The following is a 20,014-nucleotide window of genomic DNA, read 5'->3' as shown; positions in this document are numbered from 1 at the left end:
TCCTCCATGCAAGATGTCAGCTACCCTATATAAGCCCTTGTTTTCCCATTTATCTAGGAGAGCATGGCTATCTTTCGGGAGAATATATTTCAGTGGTCGTATGCCAGTGTACTCTGGGATCAGTCTGTCAAGTATGGAGTTATGCCACTGCTGAAGTGTGAGCACAAGAGCTCGTGGTCTGTATACCTTCCCAGTCATACCTGTATCCTTCCTCCAGAGGATATCCTCTTGGGAGGTGAATCCTCCCATAGAAGCTTCTAAGGTGGGCCATACTATATCGCAATTTCGTCTTCCTAAAATTGAATTCTGGGCCAGTCTGGAGGCTTGATAGTAATCCCATAAATTGGGGAACCCCCCCTAACTGTCTGTCGTGTGAGAATTTGGCTGGGTATTCTAGCATGTTTATTACCACGTAAGTAAGGAAAGTGGCTTGTAAAGCTTCTAAGTCTTTTTTGGGTACTCTAATCGGTAACGTCCTAAAGAGGTATAGCAGTCTAGGTAGCAGATTCATCTTAATCGCAGATAGTTTCCCATACCACGAAAAGTTATAATGTTGCCATTTGGTAATCTCATTTTTCATGGTTTTAGAGAGTGCTAAATAATTGGCTTGGTAGAGTTTATCATAATCTTGCGTTAGTTTCACCCCCAAATATTGTATATGATTTTTCGCCCACCGAAAGTCAAAATTGGCTTCAATAAGTTTAACTGTGTGATTAGGTATATTAATGGGGAGGGCCTCGCATTTATCTGCATTGATCTTGTATCCCGAGATAACTGAGAACTTGTGTAGAATGTTATATACTACAGGTAGGAAGATCAATGGCTTGGTCAGAGTTAACAGTACATCATCTGCAAACAGTGTTATTTTATAGGATTTCCCTCCCAGTTCTAAGCCTTTAATGTCTACTTCTTTGCGGATAGTCTCAGCTAGCGGTTCTATGCATAAGGCAAAGAGCAAGGGTGACAAAGGGCACCCCTGCCTGGTGCCGTTGAGAATATTGAAAGTGTGCGACTGATGTCCTATCGCCCTAACAAATGCCGTGGGAGAGGAGTACAGCGTTGTGATTGCAGACACAAAAGATCCTTCAAATCCCACCACTCTCAGCACTGACAGCATGTAGTTCCAATCAACCCGGTCGAATGCCTTCTCCGTGTCCAACGAGAGGAGCAGAGAAGGCACTCCATGTGCCCTAAAATAATCCAGCACCGACACCATCCTTCTTATATTATCTGGGGCTTCCCTGTCTTTAATAAAACCCACTTGGTCGGGGTGTATAATAGTAGGAAGAATCTGTTTTAGTCTGTTTTCTAGAATTTTTGTTACGATTTTAATGTCTTGGTTTATGAGGGAGATCGGTCTGTAACTTGAGCAATGTTTTGTATTTCTCCAACATTGGTGTGTCCGGTCCACGGCGTCATACTTACTTGTGGGATATCTCTTCCCCAACAGGAAATGGCAAAGAGTCCCAGCAAAGCTGGCCAAAGTGTTTATTTTAAAATAGTGCTGGTATGTACTATTTACTCTGAAACAGAAAAGGATGAAGATTTCTGTTTGTGAGAGGAAGATGATTTTAGCAGACAGTAACTAAAATCGATTGCTGTTTCCACATAGGACTGTTGAGATGAAGTAACTTCAGTTGGGGGAAGCAGTTAGCAGACTTTTCTGCTTAAGGTACGACTAGCCATATTTCTAACAAGACGATGTAATGCTGGAAGGCTGTCATTTCCCCTCATGGGGACCGGTAAGCCATTTTCTTAGTCAAACAAACAGAATAAAGGGCTTATTATGGGCTAAAAAACTGGTAGACATTTTTATGGGCTAAATCGATTGCTTTATTTGGGCATTTTATTCATATTTATGCTGACAATTTGCATTTATTAACTTGGGGAATGTTTATTAAACGGCAGGCACTGTGTTAGACACCTTTTCCAGTCAGGGGGCCTTCCTAGTTGTAGACTGAGCCTCATTTTCGCGCCATTACTGCACAGTTGTTTTTTGAGAGCAGGGCATGCAGATGCATGTGTGAGGATCTAAAAATTGCTGGAAAAGCTTCTAGAAGGCGTCAATTGGTATCGTATTCCCCTCTGGGCTTGGTTGGGTCTCAGCAAAGACTATAGCTGGGACTGTATAGGGGTTAAATTTATAAACGGCTCCGGTTCCGTTATTTTAAGGGTTAAAGCTCTGAAATTTGGTGTGCAATACTATTAATGCTTTAAGACACTGTGGTGAAATTTTGGTAATTTTTGAACAATTCCTTCATACTTTTTCACATATTCAGTAATAAAGTGTTTTCTGTTTAAAATTTAAAGAGACCGTAACGGTTTTGTTTTAAAACGTTTTTTGTGCTTTGTTGACAAGTTTAAGCCTGTTTAACATGTCTGTACCTTCAGATAAGCTATGTTCTATATGTATGAAAGCCAATGTGTCTCCCCGTTTAAATTTATGTGATAATTGTGCCATAGCGTCCAAACAAAGTAAGGACAGTACTGCCACAGATAATGAAATTGCCCAAGATGATTCCTCAGATGAGGGGAGTAAACATGATAATACATCATCTCCTACTTTGTCTACACCAGTTTTGCCCACGCAGGAGGCCCCTAGTACTTCTAGCGCGCCAATGCTTATTACCATGCAACAATTGACGGCTGTAATGGATAACTCCATAGCAAATATTTTATCCAAAATGTCTACTTATCAGAGAGAGCGCGATTGCTCTGTTTTAAACACTGAAGAGCAAGAGGGCGCTGATGATAATTGTTCTGTCATACCCTCACACCAATCTGAAGGGGCCATGAGGGAGGTTTTGTCAGATGGAGAAATTTCAGATTCAGGAAAAATTTCTCAACAAGCTGAACCTGATGTTGTGACATTTAAATTAGAACATCTCCGCGCACTGCTTAAGGAGGTGTTATCTACTATGGATGATTGTGACAATTTGGTCATACCAGAGAAATTATGCAAGATGGACAAGTTCCTAGAGGTTCCGGTGCACCCAGACGCTTTTCCTATACCCAAGCGGGTGGCGGACATAGTAAATAAGGAGTGGGAAAAGCCCGGCATACCTTTTGTCCCCCCCCCCCTATATTTAAGAAATTATTTCCTATGGTCGACCCCAGAAAGGACTTATGGCAGACAGTCCCTAAGGTCGAGGGGGCAGTTTCTACTCTAAACAAACGCACTACTATTCCTAGATAGTTGTGCTTTCAAAGATCCTATGGATAAAAAATTGGAAGGTTTGCTTAAAAAGATTTTTGTACAGCAAGGTTACCTTCTACAACCAATTTCGTGCATTGTTCCTGTCACTACAGCAGCGTGGTACTGGTTCGAGGAACTAGAAAAGTCGCTCAGTAGAGAGACTCCATATGAGGAGGTTATGGACAGAGTTCACGCACTTAAATTGGCTAACTCTTTTATTTTAGATGCCGCTTTGCAATTAGCTAGATTAGCAGCGAAAAATTCAGGGTTTGCTATCGTGGCGCACAGAGCGCTTTGGCTAAAGTCTTGGTCAGCGGATGTGTCATCCAAGACAAAATTGCTTAACATCCCTTTCAAAGGTAAAACTCTATTTGGACCAGAATTGAAAGATTATTTCAGACATCACTGGGGGAAAGGGCCACGTCCTTCCACAAGATAGGTCTTTCAAGGCTAAAAATAAGTCTAATTTTTGTTCCTTTCGCAATTTCAGGAACGGACCGGCCTCTAATTCTGCATCCTCTAAGCAAGAGGGTAATGCCTCACAACCCAAACCAGCCTGGAAACCGATGCAAGGTTGGAAAAAGGGTAAGCAGGCCAAGAAGCCTGCCGCTGCTAACAAAACAGCATGAAGGAGTAGCCCCCGATCCGGGACCGGATCTAGTGGGGGGCAGACTCTCTCTCTTTGCTCAGGCTTGGGCAAGATATGTTCAGGATCCCTGGGCGCTAGAAATAGTTTCTCAAGGTTATCTCCTGGAATTCAAGGAACTACCCCCAAGGGGAAGGTTCCACATGTCTCACTTATCCTCAAACCAAATAAAGAGACAGGCATTCTTACATTGTGTAGAAGACCTGTTAAAGATGGGAGTGATACACCCAGTTCCAATAGTAGTTCCCAAGAAAGAGGGAACTTTCAGACCAATTTTGGATTTGAAGATCCTAAACAAATTTCTCAGGGTACCATCGTTCAAGATGGAAACCATTCGAACAATTCTACCCACTATCCAGGAAAGTCAATTTATGACTACCGTGGATCTAAAGGATGCGTACCTACATATTCCTATCCACAAAGAACATCATCAGTTCCTAAGGTTCGCTTTTCTGGACAAGCATTACCAGTTTGTGGCCCTCCCATTCGGGTTAGCCACTGCTCCAAGGATTTTCACAAAGGTGCTAGGGTCCCTTCTAGCGGTTCTAAGACCGAGGGGCATTGCAGTAGTACCTTACTTGGACGACATTCTAATACAAGCGTCGTCCCTGTCAAAAGCAAAGGCTCATACAGACATCGTTCTGGCCTTTCTCAGATCACACGGATGGAAGGTGAACATAGAAAAGTTTTGTCTCCGTCGACAAGAGTTCCCTTCTTGGGAACAATAATAGATTCCTTAGAAATGAGGATTTTTCTCACAGAGGTCAGAAAATCAAAACTTCTAAGCTCTTGTCAAGTTCTTCATTCTGTTCCTCGTCCTTCCATAGCGCAGTGCATGGAAGTAGTAGGGTTGATGGTTGCAGCAATGGACATAGTTCCTTTTGCACGAATTCATCTAAGACCATTACAACTGTGCATGCTCAAACAGTGGAATGGGGATTATACAGACTTGTCTCCAATGATTCAAGTAGATCAGAAGACCAGAGATTCACTCCGTTGGTGGCTGACCCTGGACCATCTGTCCCAGGGAATGAGCTTCCGCAGACCAGAGTGGGTCATTGTCACGACCGACGCCAGTCTAGTGGGCTGGGGCGCGGTCTGGGAATCCCTGAAAGCTCAGGGTCTATGGTCTCGGGAAGAGTCTCTTCTCCCGATAAACATTCTGGAACTGAGAGCGATATTCAATGCTCTCAAAGCTTGGCCTCAACTAGCAAAGGCCAGATTCATAAGGTTCCAATCAGACAACATGACGACCGTTGCGTATATCAATCATCAGGGGGGAACAAGGAGTTCCCTGGCGATGAAAGAAGTGACCAAAATAATTCAATGGGCGGAGGATCACTCCTGCCACCTGTCTGCGATCCACATCCCAGGTGTGGAAAACTGGGAGGCGGATTTTCTGAGTCGTCAGACATTCCATCCGGGGGAGTGGGAACTCCACCCGGAGATCTTTGCCCAAATAACTCAATTATGGGGCATTCCAGACATGGATCTGATGGCGTCTCGTCAGAACTTCAAGGTTCCTTGCTACGGGTCCAGATCCAGGGATCCCAAGGCGACTCTAGTAGATGCACTAGTAGCACCTTGGACCTTCAACCTAGCTTATGTATTTCCACCGTTTCCTCTCATTCCCAGGCTAGTAGCCAGGATCAATCAGGAGAGGGCCTCGGTGATCTTGATAGCTCCTGCGTGGCCACGCAGGACTTGGTATGCAGACCTGGTGAATATGTCATCGGTTTCACTGTGGAAGCTACCTTTGAGACAGGACCTTCTTGTTCAGGGTCCATTCGAACATCCAAATCTGGTCTCCCTCCAGCTGACGGCTTGGAGATTGAACGCTTGATTCTATCGAAGCGTGGGTTTTCAGATTCTGTGATAGATACTCTGGTTCAGGCCAGAAAACCGGTAACTAGAAAGATTTACCATAAAATATGGAAAAGATATATCTGTTGGTGTGAATCCAAAGGATTCCCATGGAATAAGATAAAAATTCCTAAGATTCTCTCCTTTCTACAAGAAGGGTTGGAGAAAGGATTATCTGCAAGTTCTCTAAAGGGACAGATCTCTGCTTTATCTGTCTTACTACACAAAAGACTGGCAGCTGTGCCAGATGTTCAAGCATTTGTTCAGTCTCTGGTTAGGATCAAGCCTGTTTACAGACCTTTGACTCCTCCCTGGAGTCTAAATCTAGTTCTTTTAGTTCTTCAAGGGGTTCCGTTTGAACCTTTTACATTCCATAGATATTAAGTTACTATCTTGGAAAGTTTTGTTTTTGGTTGCAATTTCTTCTGCTAGAAGAGTTTCAGAGTTATCTGCTCTGCAGTGTTCTCCGCCCTATCTGGTGTTCCATGCAGATAAGGTGGTTTTGCGTATTAAGCCTGGTTTTCTTCCTAAGGTTGTTTCTAACAAAAATATTAACCAGGAGATAGTTGTACCTTCTTTGTGTCCGAATCCAGTTTCAAAGAAGGAACGTTTGTTACACAATTTGGACGTAGTCCGTGCTCTAAAATTCTATTTAGAGGCTACAAAAGATTTCAGACAAACATCTTCCTTGTTTGTTGTTTATTCTGGTAAAAGGAGAGGTCAAAAAGCGACTTCTACCTCTTTCCTTTTGGCTTAAAAGCATCATCCGATTGGCTTATGAGACTGCCGGACGCCTCCTGAAAGAATCACAGCTCACTCCACTAGGGCTGTGGCTTCCACATGGGCCTTCAAGAACGAGGCTTCTGTTGACCAGATATGTAAGGCAGCGACTTGGTCTTCACTGCACACTTTTGCCAAATTTTACAAATTTGATACTTTTGCTTCTTCGGAGGCTATTTTTGGGAGAGAGGTTTTGCAAGCTGTGGTGCCTTCCGTTTAGGTAACCTGATTTGCTCCCTCCCTTCATCCGTGTCCTAAAGCTTTGGTATTGGTTCCCACAAGTAAGGATGACGCCGTGGACCGGACACACCAATGTTGGAGAAAACAGAATTTATGCTTACCTGATAAATTACTTTCTCCAACGGTGTGTCCGGTCCACGGCCCGCCCTGGTTTTTTAATCAGGTCTGATGAATTATTTTCTCTAACTACAGTCACCACGGTACCATATGGTTTCTCCTATATATATTTCCTCCTGTCCGTCGGTCGAATGACTGGGGTGGGCTGAGCCTAGGAGGGACTAAATGGCCAGCTTTGCTGGGACTCTTTGCCATTTCCTGTTGGGGAAGAGATATCCCACAAGTAAGGATGACGCCGTGGACCGGACACACCGTTGGAGAAAGTAATTTATCAGGTAAGCATAAATTCTGTTTTCTTCTGTTATGTGTGATCAGTCCACGGGTCATCATTACTTCTGGGATATAACTCCTCCCCAACAGGAAATGCAAGAGGATTCACCCAGCAGAGCTGCATATAGCTCCTCCCCTCTACGTCAGTCCCAGTCATTCTCTTGCACCCAACGACTAGATAGGATGTGTGAGAGGACTATGGTGATTATACTTAGTTTTTATGGCTTCAATCAAAAGTTTGTTATTTTACAATAGCACCGGAGCGTGTTATTACTTCTCTGGCAGAGTTTGAGGAAGAATCTGCCAGAGTTTTTTACTATGATTTTAACCGGAGTAGTTAAGATCATATTGCTGTTCTCGGCCATCTGAGGGAGGTAAAGGCTTCAGATCAGGGGACAGCGGGCAGATGAATCTGCATTGAGGTATGTAGCAGTTTTTATTTTCTGAATGGAATTGATGAGAAAATCCTGCCATACCGTTAAAATGACATGTATGTATACACTTCAGTATTCTGGGGATGGTATTTCACCGGAACTACTCTGCTAAAGGTCACTAATACTTTTAATAACTATTTATCATGTTAAACGTTTTTGCTGGAATGTAGAATCGTTTACATTGCTGAGGTACTGTGTGAATAGATATTTGGGCATTATTTTCCACTTGGCAGTTTTTTGCTTGTAATTGTGACAGTTTCGTTTCTCTTCACTGCTGTGTGGGAGAGGGAGGGGCCGTTTTTGGCGCTCTTTACTACGCATCAAAAAATTCCAGTCAGTCATTTTTATTTTTCCTGCATGATCCGGTTCATCTCTGACAGATCTCAGGGGTCTTCAAACTTCTTTGAAGGGAGGTAACTTCTCTCAGCAGAGCTGTGAGAATTCTTATAGTGACTGTGCATAAAAACGTTGCTTTGTACTTTTTATGTCAAATTTAATTATTGTTATTTTACTAATGGGAACAAGCCTTTGCTAAGAGTTGTGTTGTTTTAAAGTTTGATGCTATAACTGCTTTTCAGTTCATTATTTCAACTGTTATTTAATCGTTTAGTACCTCTTTGAGGCACAGTATTTTTTTTTTTTTTTTTTTTTTTTTTTTTTTGCTAAAAAAGATTATAACCAAGTTGTAAGTTTTTTGCTAGTGTGTTAAACATGTCTGACTCAGAGGAAGATATCTGTGTCATTTGTTCCAATGCCAAGGTGGAGCCCAATAGAAATTTATGTACTAACTGTATTGATGCTACTTTAAATAAAAGTCAATCTGTACAATGTGAACAAATTTCACCAAACAGCGAGGGGAGAGTTATGCCGACTAACTCGCCTCACGCGGCAGTACCTGCATCTCCCGCCCGGGAGGTGCGTGATATTATGGCGCCTAGTACATCTGGGCGGCCATTACAGATAACATTACAAGATATGGCTACTGTTATGACTGAAGTTTTGTCTAAATTACCAGAACTAAGAGGCAAGCGTGATCACTCTGGGGTGAGAACAGAGTGCGCTGACAATGCTAGGGCCATGTCTGATACTGCGTCACAGCTCGCAGAGCATGAGGACGGAGAGCTTCATTCTGTGGGTGACGGTTCTGATCCAAACAAATTGGACTCAGATATTTCAAATTTTAAATTTAAATTGGAGAACCTCCGTGTATTACTAGGGGAGGTCTTAGCAGCTCTTAACGATTGTAACACCGTTGCAATACCAGAGAAACTGTGTAGGTTGGATAAATACTTTGCGGTACCGGCGAGTACTGACGTTTTTCCTATACCTAAGAGACTAACTGAAATTGTTACTAAGGAGTGGGATAGACCCGGTGTGCCGTTCTCACCCCCTCCAATATTTAGAAAGATGTTCCCAATAGACGCCACCACTAGGGACTTATGGCAGACGGTCCCCAAGGTGGAGGGAGCAGTTTCTACTTTAGCTAAGCGTACCACTATCCCGGTGGAGGATAGCTGTGCTTTTTCAGATCCAATGGATAAAAAATTAGAGGGTTACCTTAAGAAAATGTTTGTTCAACAAGGTTTTATATTACAACCCCTTGCATGTATCGCGCCGATTACGGCTGCGGCAGCATTTTGGATTGAGTCGCTGGAAGAGAACCTTAGTTCATCTACGCTAGACGACATTACGGACAGGCTTAGAGTCCTTAAACTAGCTAATTCTTTCATTTCGGAGGCCGTAGTACATTTAACTAAACTTACGGCTAAGAACTCAGGATTCGCCATACAGGCACGTAGGGCGCTGTGGCTAAAATCCTGGTCAGCTGATGTGACTTCTAAGTCCAAATTACTTAATATACCTTTCAAGGGGCAGTCTTTATTTGGGCCCGGTTTGAAAGAAATTATCGCTGACATTACAGGTGGTAAGGGCCACGCCCTACCTCAAGACAAAGCCAAAGCTAAGGCTAGACAGTCTAATTTTCGTCCCTTTCGGAATTTCAAAACAGGAGCAGCATCAACCTCCACTGCACCAAAACAGGAAGGAGCTGTTGCTCGTTACAGGCAAGGCTGGAAGCCTAACCAGTCCTGGAACAAGAGCAAGCAGGCCAGGAAACCTGCTGCTGCCCCAAAGACAGCATGAACCGAGAGCCCCCGATCCGGGACCGGATCTAGTGGGGGGCAGACTCTCTCTCTTTGCCCAGGCCTGGGCAAGAGATGTTCAGGATCCCTGGGCTCTAGAGATCATATCTCAGGGATACCTTCTAGACTTCAAATTATCTCCCCCAAGAGGGAGATTTCATCTGTCAAGGTTGTCAACAAACCAGATAAAGAAAGAAGCGTTTCTACGCTGCGTACAAGATCTGTTATTAATGGGAGTGATCCATCCGGTTCCGCGGTCGGAACAAGGACAAGGGTTCTACTCAAACCTGTTTGTGGTTCCCAAAAAAGAGGGAACTTTCAGGCCAATCTTAGATTTAAAGATTCTAAACAAATTCCTAAGAGTTCCATCGTTCAAAATGGAAACTATTCGGACAATCTTACCCATGATCCAAGAGGGTCAGTACATGACCACAGTGGATTTAAAGGATGCTTACCTTCACATACCGATCCACAAAGATCATCACCGGTACCTAAGGTTTGCCTTCTTAGACAGGCACTACCAGTTTGTAGCTCTTCCATTCGGACTGGCTACGGCTCCAAGAATCTTCACAAAGGTTCTGGGTGCCCTTCTAGCGGTACTAAGACCGCGAGGGATTTCGGTAGCTCCGTACCTAGACGACATTCTAATACAAGCTTCAAGCTTTCAAACTGCCAAGTCTCATACAGAGTTAGTTCTGGCATTTCTAAGGTCGCATGGATGGAAAGTGAACGAAAAGAAGAGTTCTCTTTTTCCTCTCACAAGAGTTCCATTCTTGGGGACTCTTATAGATTCTGTAGAAATGAAGATTTACCTGACAGAAGACAGGTTAACAAAGCTTCAAAATGCATGCCGCGTCCTTCATTCCATTCAACACCCGTCAGTAGCTCAATGCATGGAGGTGATCGGCTTAATGGTAGCGGCAATGGACATAGTACCTTTTGCACGCCTACACCTCAGACCGCTGCAATTATGCATGCTAAGTCAGTGGAATGGGGATTACTCAGATTTGTCCCCTACTCTGAATCTGAATCAAGAGACCAGAAATTCTCTTCTATGGTGGCTTTATCGGCCACACCTGTCCAGGGGGATGCCATTCAGCAGGCCAGACTGGACAATTGTAACAACAGACGCCAGCCTACTAGGTTGGGGCGCTGTCTGGAATTCTCTGAAGGCTCAGGGACTATGGAATCAGGAGGAGAGTCTCCTTCCAATAAACATTCTGGAATTGAGAGCAGTTCTCAATGCCCTTCTGGCTTGGCCCCAGTTAACAACTCGGGGGTTCATCAGGTTTCAGTCGGACAACATCACGACTGTAGCTTACATCAACCATCAGGGAGGGACAAGAAGCTCCCTAGCAATGATGGAAGTATCAAAGATAATTCGCTGGGCAGAGTCTCACTCTTGCCACCTGTCAGCAATCCACATCCCGGGAGTGGAGAACTGGGAGGCGGATTTCTTGAGTCGCCAGACTTTTCATCCGGGGGAGTGGGAACTTCATCCGGAGGTCTTTGCCCAAATACTTCGACGTTGGGGCAAACCAGAGATAGATCTCATGGCGTCTCGCCAGAACGCCAAACTTCCTCGCTACGGGTCCAGATCCAGGGATCCGGGAGCAGTTCTGATAGATGCTTTGACAGCACCTTGGAACTTCAGGATGGCTTATGTGTTTCCACCCTTCCCGCTGCTTCCTCGATTGATTGCCAAAATCAAACAGGAGAGAGCATCAGTAATTCTAATAGCACCTGCATGGCCACGCAGGACTTGGTATGCAGATCTGGTGGACATGTCATCCTGTCCGCCTTGGTCTCTACCTCTAAGACAGGACCTTCTGATACAGGGTCCATTCAAACATCAAAATCTAACTTCTCTGAAGCTGACTGCTTGGAAATTGAACGCTTGATTTTATCAAAACGTGGTTTTTCTGAGTCGGTTATTGATACCCTGATTCAGGCTAGGAAGCCTGTTACCAGAAGGATTTACCATAAAATATGGCGGAAATACCTATACTGGTGCGAATCCAAAGGTTACTCCTGGAGTAAGGTTAGGATCGCTAGGATATTGTCTTTTCTACAAGAAGGTTTAGAAAAGGGTTTATCAGCTAGTTCATTAAAGGGACAGATTTCAGCTCTGTCCATCTTGTTACACAGACGTCTGTCAGAAAATCCAGACGTCCAGTCCTTTTGTCAGGCTTTAGCTAGGATCAAGCCTGTATTTAAAGCTGTTGCTCCACCATGGAGTTTAAACTTAGTTCTTAACGTTTTACAGGGTGTTCCGTTTGAACCCCTTCATTCCATTGATATAAAAATGTTATCTTGGAAAGTTCTGTTTTTAATGGCTATTTCCTCGGCTCGAAGAGTCTCTGAGTTATCAGCCTTACATTGTGATTCCCCTTATCTGATTTTTCACTCAGACAAGGTAGTTCTGCGTACTAAACCTGGGTTCTTACCTAAGGTAGTCACTAACAGGAACATCAATCAAGAGATTGTTGTACCATCCTTGTGTCCAAATCCTTCTTCAAAGAAGGAACGTCTTCTACACAATCTGGATGTAGTTCGTGCCCTCAAGTTCTACTTGCAGGCAACTAAAGATTTTCGCCAAACTTCTTCCTTGTTTGTCGTTTACTCTGGACAGAGGAGAGGTCAAAAAGCTTCTGCTACCTCTCTCTCTTTTTGGCTTCGTAGCATAATACGTTTAGCCTATGAGACTGCTGGACAGCAGCCTCCTGAAAGAATTACAGCTCACTCCACTAGAGCTGTGGCTTCCACTTGGGCCTTTAAGAATGAGGCCTCTGTTGAACAGATTTGCAAGGCTGCAACTTGGTCTTCGCTTCATACTTTTTCCAAATTTTACAAATTTGACACTTTTGCTTCTTCGGAGGCTATTTTTGGGAGAAAGGTTCTTCAGGCAGTGGTTCCTTCTATATAATGAGCCTGCCTATCCCTCCCGTCATCCGTGTACTTTTGCTTTGGTATTGGTATCCCAGAAGTAATGATGACCCGTGGACTGATCACACATAACAGAAGAAAACATAATTTATGCTTACCTGATAAATTCCTTTCTTCTGTTGTGTGATCAGTCCACGGCCCGCCCTGTTTTAAGGCAGGTAAATATCTTTTAAATTATACTCCAGTCACCACTTCACCCTTGGTTACTCCTTTCTCGTTGATTCTTGGTCGAATGACTGGGACTGACGTAGAGGGGAGGAGCTATATGCAGCTCTGCTGGGTGAATCCTCTTGCATTTCCTGTTGGGGAGGAGTTATATCCCAGAAGTAATGATGACCCGTGGACTGATCACACAACAGAAGAAAGGAATTTATCAGGTAAGCATAAATTATGTTTTTTCCCCGGCTTTGGAATAACCACTATTTTGGCTTGGAGTAAGTCTTTGGGCAATGGCCTATTCTCTAATATATGGTTCGCAAATTTAGTGAGATGTGGAACAAGTATGTCCGCAAACAGTTTATAATACTCCCCCGGTAGGCCATCAGGACCTGGTGCTTTCCCTGGTTTTAGGTATTTTATAGCTTGAGAAACTTCCTTTGAGGTGATCGTGGCATTTAACTGGTCTCTGTCTGAGTCTGTAATTTTCCTTAAATTCGCCTTAGTTAGAAAGTCTGTGAGTAAGTCTTGAGTAGAGTGAGTGTGGTTAACCTTCCTACCATCATAAAGCTCCCCATAGTATGAAGCCAAAGCGTTAACAATTTCCTGTGGGTGAGAGGTTTCCACCCCGTCTGCCTTATATAGTGCAGGGATGGATGTAGCCATATAACCATCTCTAATCTTTTTGGCTAAAAATTTATCAGGTTTGTTAGCATACAGGAAGTAATGAGTTTTCATTCTATGAGCATACCTCACTGATTGATCTTTGAGAATCATATCTAGTTGTTGTCTTTTTTGTTGTATCTGCTTTAAGATGGATGTTGCTAGTGTCAGTTTGTGTTGCTTCTCTAATGTCTCAATATCTTTAGTGAAGGTATTGAATGTGGAGTTTCTTTTTTTAATAAGTGTCGATTTCTCTTTTATTAAGATACCTCTAAGCACCGTCTTATGAACCGCCCATACCGACATTGGACATATAGTTGTACCCAGGTTGATATTCCAATATTCCCCCATGGCTTGAATTGTTAGCTTTTGTTTGCGGGTCCTTCAGGCACAGGGGGTTATTTAAGATTTAGCACAAAACAATGCTAAATTTAAGACAATAGATAGTAAACAGTCAGTCATGTGATCAGGAGGCTGGAAGAAGGTTCCTAGATACAAGGTAATCACAGAGGTAAAAGTATATAAATATAACAGTGTTGGTTTTTTTACATCACAGAAACCTGAGATTTTAACGGGTGTGTAGACTTTTTATATCCACTGTATATGTGTGTATATTTTTATATCCACTGTATGTGTGTGTGTGTATATATATATATATATATATATATATATATATATATATATATATATATATATATATATATATATATATATATATATTCAAAGAGAGCACTCTCACTTCCAAAGTATTAGATGCCAGGGTGCTAGCAGATATGTATATAAATGAAGGAAAGCACTCTCTGGTCTTTTAGTGAATATTTAATAAATCAAGCGTGATGTTTCGGGGACACACTCCCCTTCCTCAGACAAACAAACTGCATTCAACTGAAAATTTAAACAAAATAAGCCCCTCCCCTAATGAGAAAATTGCGCCAAATTTCAAAAACAGTTGTCATGGTGATCCTCAATAAAAAAGTACTGGCTATCTAGAGCCTAGTGCAATAACAGAAGAGCTCTGTATACATAAAACATTACAAAGAGCATTTGATGTGAACAGTTAAACATGAGACATACATACATTCTCATAATGTGCTGAATTATAATGGCATCACAACATTATCATCTCAAAATCGTGATACATATACATCTATCACACATCTACCCCCTACCACCCTGGTTGAGGTGAACTTTACATAAAATGTGATTAGTGCAGTGTTTAGTGATTCATAGTGTTAGTATCAAACAACCTGGATGGGCACCAGATAACACAAAACATCCACGGACCGTATTTGAGTAAAATCAAAGTTCACAGAAACATCCCATTCCTTACGATTTACGTCTAAACTGTGTTACTAGGAGTAGTTCAAACTCTATCAATCTAATCAATGTTTAAATACCTGTTCCAGTATATTCAGTTGCGTTGCAGCGGGGGACACGCTCCTCACAGCCATGCCGTGACGTAAGCACTAAGCGCCATGCCTCATTCGGTTGTTAGTTGCCATAGCAACCATATAGACTGGACCATTTAATTATAACTGAGTTTGAACTAGCCCCAGTAAATTGTAATATGTGATAGGCCATCTATGAATAAAGTGGCGATCGTAATATCTTTCCACAAGCTGAACTGTGTATATGGTTGCTATGGCAACTAACAACCGAATGAGGCTTAGTGCTTACGTCACGGCATGGCCGTGAGGAGCGTGTCCCCCGCTACAACTCAGTGCTGCAACTGAATATACTGGAACAGGTATTTAAACATTGATTAGATTGATAGAGTTTGAACTACTCCTAGTAACACAGTTTAGATAGACGTAAATCGTAAGGAATGGGATGTTTCTGTGAACTTTGATTTTTATTTTTCAACTCAAATACGGTCCGTGGATGTTTTGTGTTATCTGGTGCCCATCCAGGTTGTTTGATGCTAACACTATGAATCACTAGACACTGCTCTAATCACATTTTATGTAAAGTTCACCTCAACCAGGGTGGTAGGGGGTAGATGTTTGATAGATGTATATGTATCACGATTTTGAGATGATAATGTTGTGATGCCATTATAATTCAGCACATTATGATAATGAATGTATGTCTCATGTTTAACTGTTCACATCAAATGCTCTTTGTAATGTTTTATGTATACAGAGCTCTTCTGTTATTGCACTTTGCACTAGGCTCTAGATAGCCAGTACTTGTTTATTGAGGATCACCATGACAACTGTTTTTGAAATTTGTGAAATTTGGCACAATTTTCTCATTGGGGGAGGGGCTTATTTTGTTTAAATTTTCAGTTGAATGCAGTTTTTGTTTGTCCGAGGAAGGGGAGTGTCACCCCGAAACGTCACGCTTGATTTATTAAATATTCACTAAAAGACCAGAGAGTGCTTTCCTTCATTTTTTTTTATATATATATATATATAAAAAAAAATTCTCTGCATTCCTCTTTTCTAATTAAAATTAAGTTACCCAATCAATTGAAAGTAATGTAGAATGGAGAGACATCCCCCTACTGGAAGTCTGTGAAACCGTAATTGTTATGAGAAGCACACACTCCACCCATACCTAAAAAAACAACAGGATTTGGTATGCTTATATGCTTCCCATGGGGAAGTGATACACGATTTTTACTTGTAAAGCACCTCCAAATTCTGTAGCACTGGAACATAATCAAAGTAAAGCCATAAGATTCCCTGAACCTAGCAAGGTTATAAACTACATTTCCCTTTTTTAAAACTACACGTGGGTAACATTTAATTTTTATTAAAAATATGCATCACTTTATACTTAACTGGATTTTTATCACTGGTGATGGCTAGATTTATTTATTATTCCTTGGGTTTCTGCTGTTGCCTTTTTGTATATAAATTTATTTTTTGTTTCTGTTGGCCCAAGTGAAAAGGAATAATGGGAGGCTCCATATTTTATAAAATAGTATGCTTCATGTTTGACAAGGCGCTTAAAGCGCAGGACGATTTAATGCACCCAAATGGAAAAAACAGGTGTGGAGGGTGTTTTTTTTGTGTTTTTTTTTTTTTTTTTTTTTTTTTTAAAGCTACGGACTTCCAGTAGCAGTGAGTTCTGGCAAATCATCAATGAACATTTATTTATTTTAAGATGGTAATGCAAAGGGTTTCAATATTGTGTTTAGTACCTTCTGGCACCAAGCTGAATATATTTGTAGATTTTACACATTTGTTGTGTGAGTTTTCTAAAAATCCATAGTTGAAATAATGTCCTAACAAAAATGTCAAACGTGCATGATCATAAATGTAGCACATATGCTTCAATTTTATGTGCAATGTAAGCTATGTGCATGGTTTGTGTCTAATAACCAGTAAATTGGTTTATATCAAATTCTATTGCCTGCTTTTTAAAAACCAATAAGCTTTGTTATGCTTGTGGGGTGTGTGTCTACCAATAGAGCTATGGGAGTGGTTTTTATAGTTTTTTAAATACATAATAGACATTTCAAATTTTTAATTGTTGCAAAGTATTGGTTTTTGTAGTGAAGTGCCAACCATTTTAATAGAGAAAAATATTTTTTATATTTTTTTTTCTTTCTACTTGAAACCACTTCCTAAATAAAAATTCTGACCCCCAACTTGCAGCTTCTCCCCTCGCTGTTACATTACTGATCAGTGCCATATTCTAATCTTGCATATGTAATTCACTTAGTCTCTAACAATAAGTAAGGTTTTTAGTGTAATTATGAGAAATGAGACTGCAGAACATTTGTTAAATTTTAATTCTAGTTTTAATTTTCAAGGTTTACATCTAATTTGTTAATCATACACACTTTAACCAATCCCAGAAATGACCATATAGAAATCTGTGGTATGAGTGACTCTTGAAACCGGACCAAAATGATTTTTAATGGATTTTAAACCTGAAAAAATGCAAGGTAGATGGGTAAAGCAGTTTTAACCTCCATTCAGATTCTTGTTGATCTTTATTAGCTAACCTTCTATTCAGTTATTATATGGATTTATTTTGCTTACAGTAAAGGGATCTATTTGACTGAAAGTTATACTTTTAATTTGAGTAAAATGTATGTATGTATTCAGCATTAAAGCAAAAAAAGTGTGTGTAGAGATTTTAATTATACTTTTTAAATGGAATGTTTAGGTTACAAAATAGCTGGGATTTTTTTCATTTATTAATTGTAATATTTCCCCTCCCATTATCCATTTTTACAGGTGAGGAACAGACTAAAGAAGCACTGCAGGATGTGGAAGATGAAAATCAGTGAGACCTTTAAAAGCCAAGAAGAGACCCTCTCTAACCAACATCCCCTTCCTTCCAAATATCCCGTCTCACTCTGAGGACCCTCAAAATTTGACTTTTTCACTGGTTCTCAGGATTTATGTTCCTGCCCAGTTGGGTGTATCATTTTTACACAGTTTAAGAATTCTAAAAAGGCAAGAGTGAATGACTGTGGATTTTGCTGCTGCCAGCCATCTTAGGTTCATTAAGACACTAACAGGACTGCATAAAGGCTTTTTCAGCATTAGATTGTCTCAGTGCTATCCAGCACTGTAACCTCTTAGAAACACATAGAGCACACAAGAAGTGACTTCTTAGGGCAGACCAGAGTCAATCGCACTGTAGACTTGTGTGGTGGCTTTTTTATTTTATGTTTGAATTGAATTTCATACTATTGTTTAAAATGTGGTTAGAGCTTGATGTTGCAGATTGCTTCAGAATGTCCTTGTAGTGGTTTTTGCTGTCAGTGTTTTCAAACTGTGCAAAAAAAAATGTTGCTGAAAATTGGTGCTGGTAACATGTCAACAATCCGTGTTTATTCATTCTTGCCTCCTTTTTACTTTCCCTCCTCAGAGCAGGTTAGCATTGGAGCTGGTGTTGAATAGCCTGCATGCGTGTTAAATTTTTTTTTGTTTTTCTATCTTTTCCCCTCCTGCCCTTCCTTTTCTCGCTCAACTTATCTTTCGTTCAGTATGTGTAACTTGAAGCTAATTTGTACTACTGGATATCTGACTGGAGCCACAGATACAGGATCTGTAATTGTTCTTACTGAAAACACAGCATGGAATTAACATTAAACTTAAATAAAACAAACCTAAATTAAAAATGCCAAATATTATTGTTACCTGATTGTTCTTATTCTTATTGATGTCTGTGTATAATGTATTGTATTGATAGTCAACGTAGGACCTGTATATTTTTAATTGTTTTCTTTCCACCACTTGAGATTTAACACCAATAATTCAATACCAGATTCACAATGTTTTGCTCAACAGTCATTGCTTCTTAAAATACAGATAGTGTTGATAACTTAACTTAAACAAGTTGCGTTTTCAGCTTGTTTGATAGATATTTAAGAGTTTTTAAAAAAAAAAATCTGCCAAAATGTGTAATTTTATTTAGCAGTTTATAATTTGCTTGGGGGTTATAACATAAGTGGGTGGGGGGTTCCCTCAAAGTGGTGTAGTATTCAAAAAATTCAGTGGGAAAATACCAGTGTAATTTGGCTTCTTAAAAATAAATAAAAGCGAACATAAAGTAATTTTTTTTCAGACTGAATCTAATTTTTCATTATGAATCGTAAAGTTCTTCATATTAATGATTTACATGTACACAATGTATTCACTCTGCATACTCATATTTTTGTATCAAGAACTGTGCAGGAAAGGAAGTCAAATCCTTAAATTCAGCTCCCCTTGGTGACATACCCCAACCAGATACTTGTAATTTCTGTCTGGGTGCTATGGACATGTGGCAACAAGCCTTTGTCCCTTTTTAAATGTGCTCAGGCAAGCAGCAGATATGAGTTCATTGTATAAAGCTGTTGCAAGAACACCTTTTTAAAACGTCTTTTCTCCAACATAGGTGTGTCCGGTCCACGGCGTCATCCTTACTTGTGGGATATTCTCTTCCCCAACAGGAAATGGCCCGATTTTAGTTACGGTTGCTAAAATCATTTTCCTCATACAAACAGAATTCTTCATCTCTTTTCTGTTTCAGAGTAAATAGTACGTACCAGCACTATTTGAAAATAACAAACTCTTGATTGAATAATGAAAAACTACAGTTAAACACTAAAAAACTCTAAGCCATCTCCGTGGAGATGTTGCCTGTACAACGGCAAAGAGAATGACTGGGGTAGGCGGAGCCTAGGAGGGATCATGTGACCAGCTTTGCTGGGCTCTTTGCCATTTCCTGTTGGGGAGGAGAATATCCCACAAGTAAGGATGACGCCGTGGACCGGACACACCGTTGGAGAAAGAAATTTATCAGGTAAACATAAATTCTGTTTTTTGTATCAAGAACTGTGCAGGAAAGGAAGTCAAATCCTTAAATTCAGCTCCCCTTGGTGACATACCCCAACCAGATACTTGTAATTTCTGTCTGGGTGCTATGGACATGTGGCAACAAGCCTTTGTCCCTTTTTAAATGTGCTCAGGCAAGCAGCAGATATGAGTTCATTGTATAAAGCTGTTGCAAGAACACCTTTTTAAAACGTCTTTTCTCCAACATAGGTGTGTCCGGTCCACGGCGTCATCCTTACTTGTGGGATATTCTCTTCCCCAACAGGAAATGGCAAAGA

General features: G+C 41.0%; 1 protein-coding gene across 2 annotated transcripts in view; it reads left to right on the top strand.

Annotated features, from left to right (window-relative positions):
* Positions 1 to 18,973, top strand: part of YWHAE (tyrosine 3-monooxygenase/tryptophan 5-monooxygenase activation protein epsilon) — a 153,683-nt gene extending 134,710 nt beyond the window's left edge. For both annotated transcript variants that reach the window (XM_053706245.1, XM_053706246.1), the window contains one exon: positions 17,646 to 18,973. In XM_053706245.1, coding sequence (XP_053562220.1) covers positions 17,646 to 17,698 — 53 coding nt within the window. In that variant the 3' untranslated portion in view covers positions 17,699 to 18,973. The remainder of the gene's footprint in view (positions 1 to 17,645) is intronic.
* The last annotated feature ends 1,041 nt before the right edge of the window (positions 18,974 to 20,014 follow it).

This window comes from Bombina bombina, chromosome 3 (assembly GCF_027579735.1).
Source record: "Bombina bombina isolate aBomBom1 chromosome 3, aBomBom1.pri, whole genome shotgun sequence".
Lineage (NCBI taxonomy): Eukaryota > Metazoa > Chordata > Amphibia > Anura > Bombinatoridae > Bombina > Bombina bombina.
The sequence above is the reverse complement of the archived record's forward strand: the minus strand, read 5'-3'. Positions and strand labels throughout refer to the sequence as shown.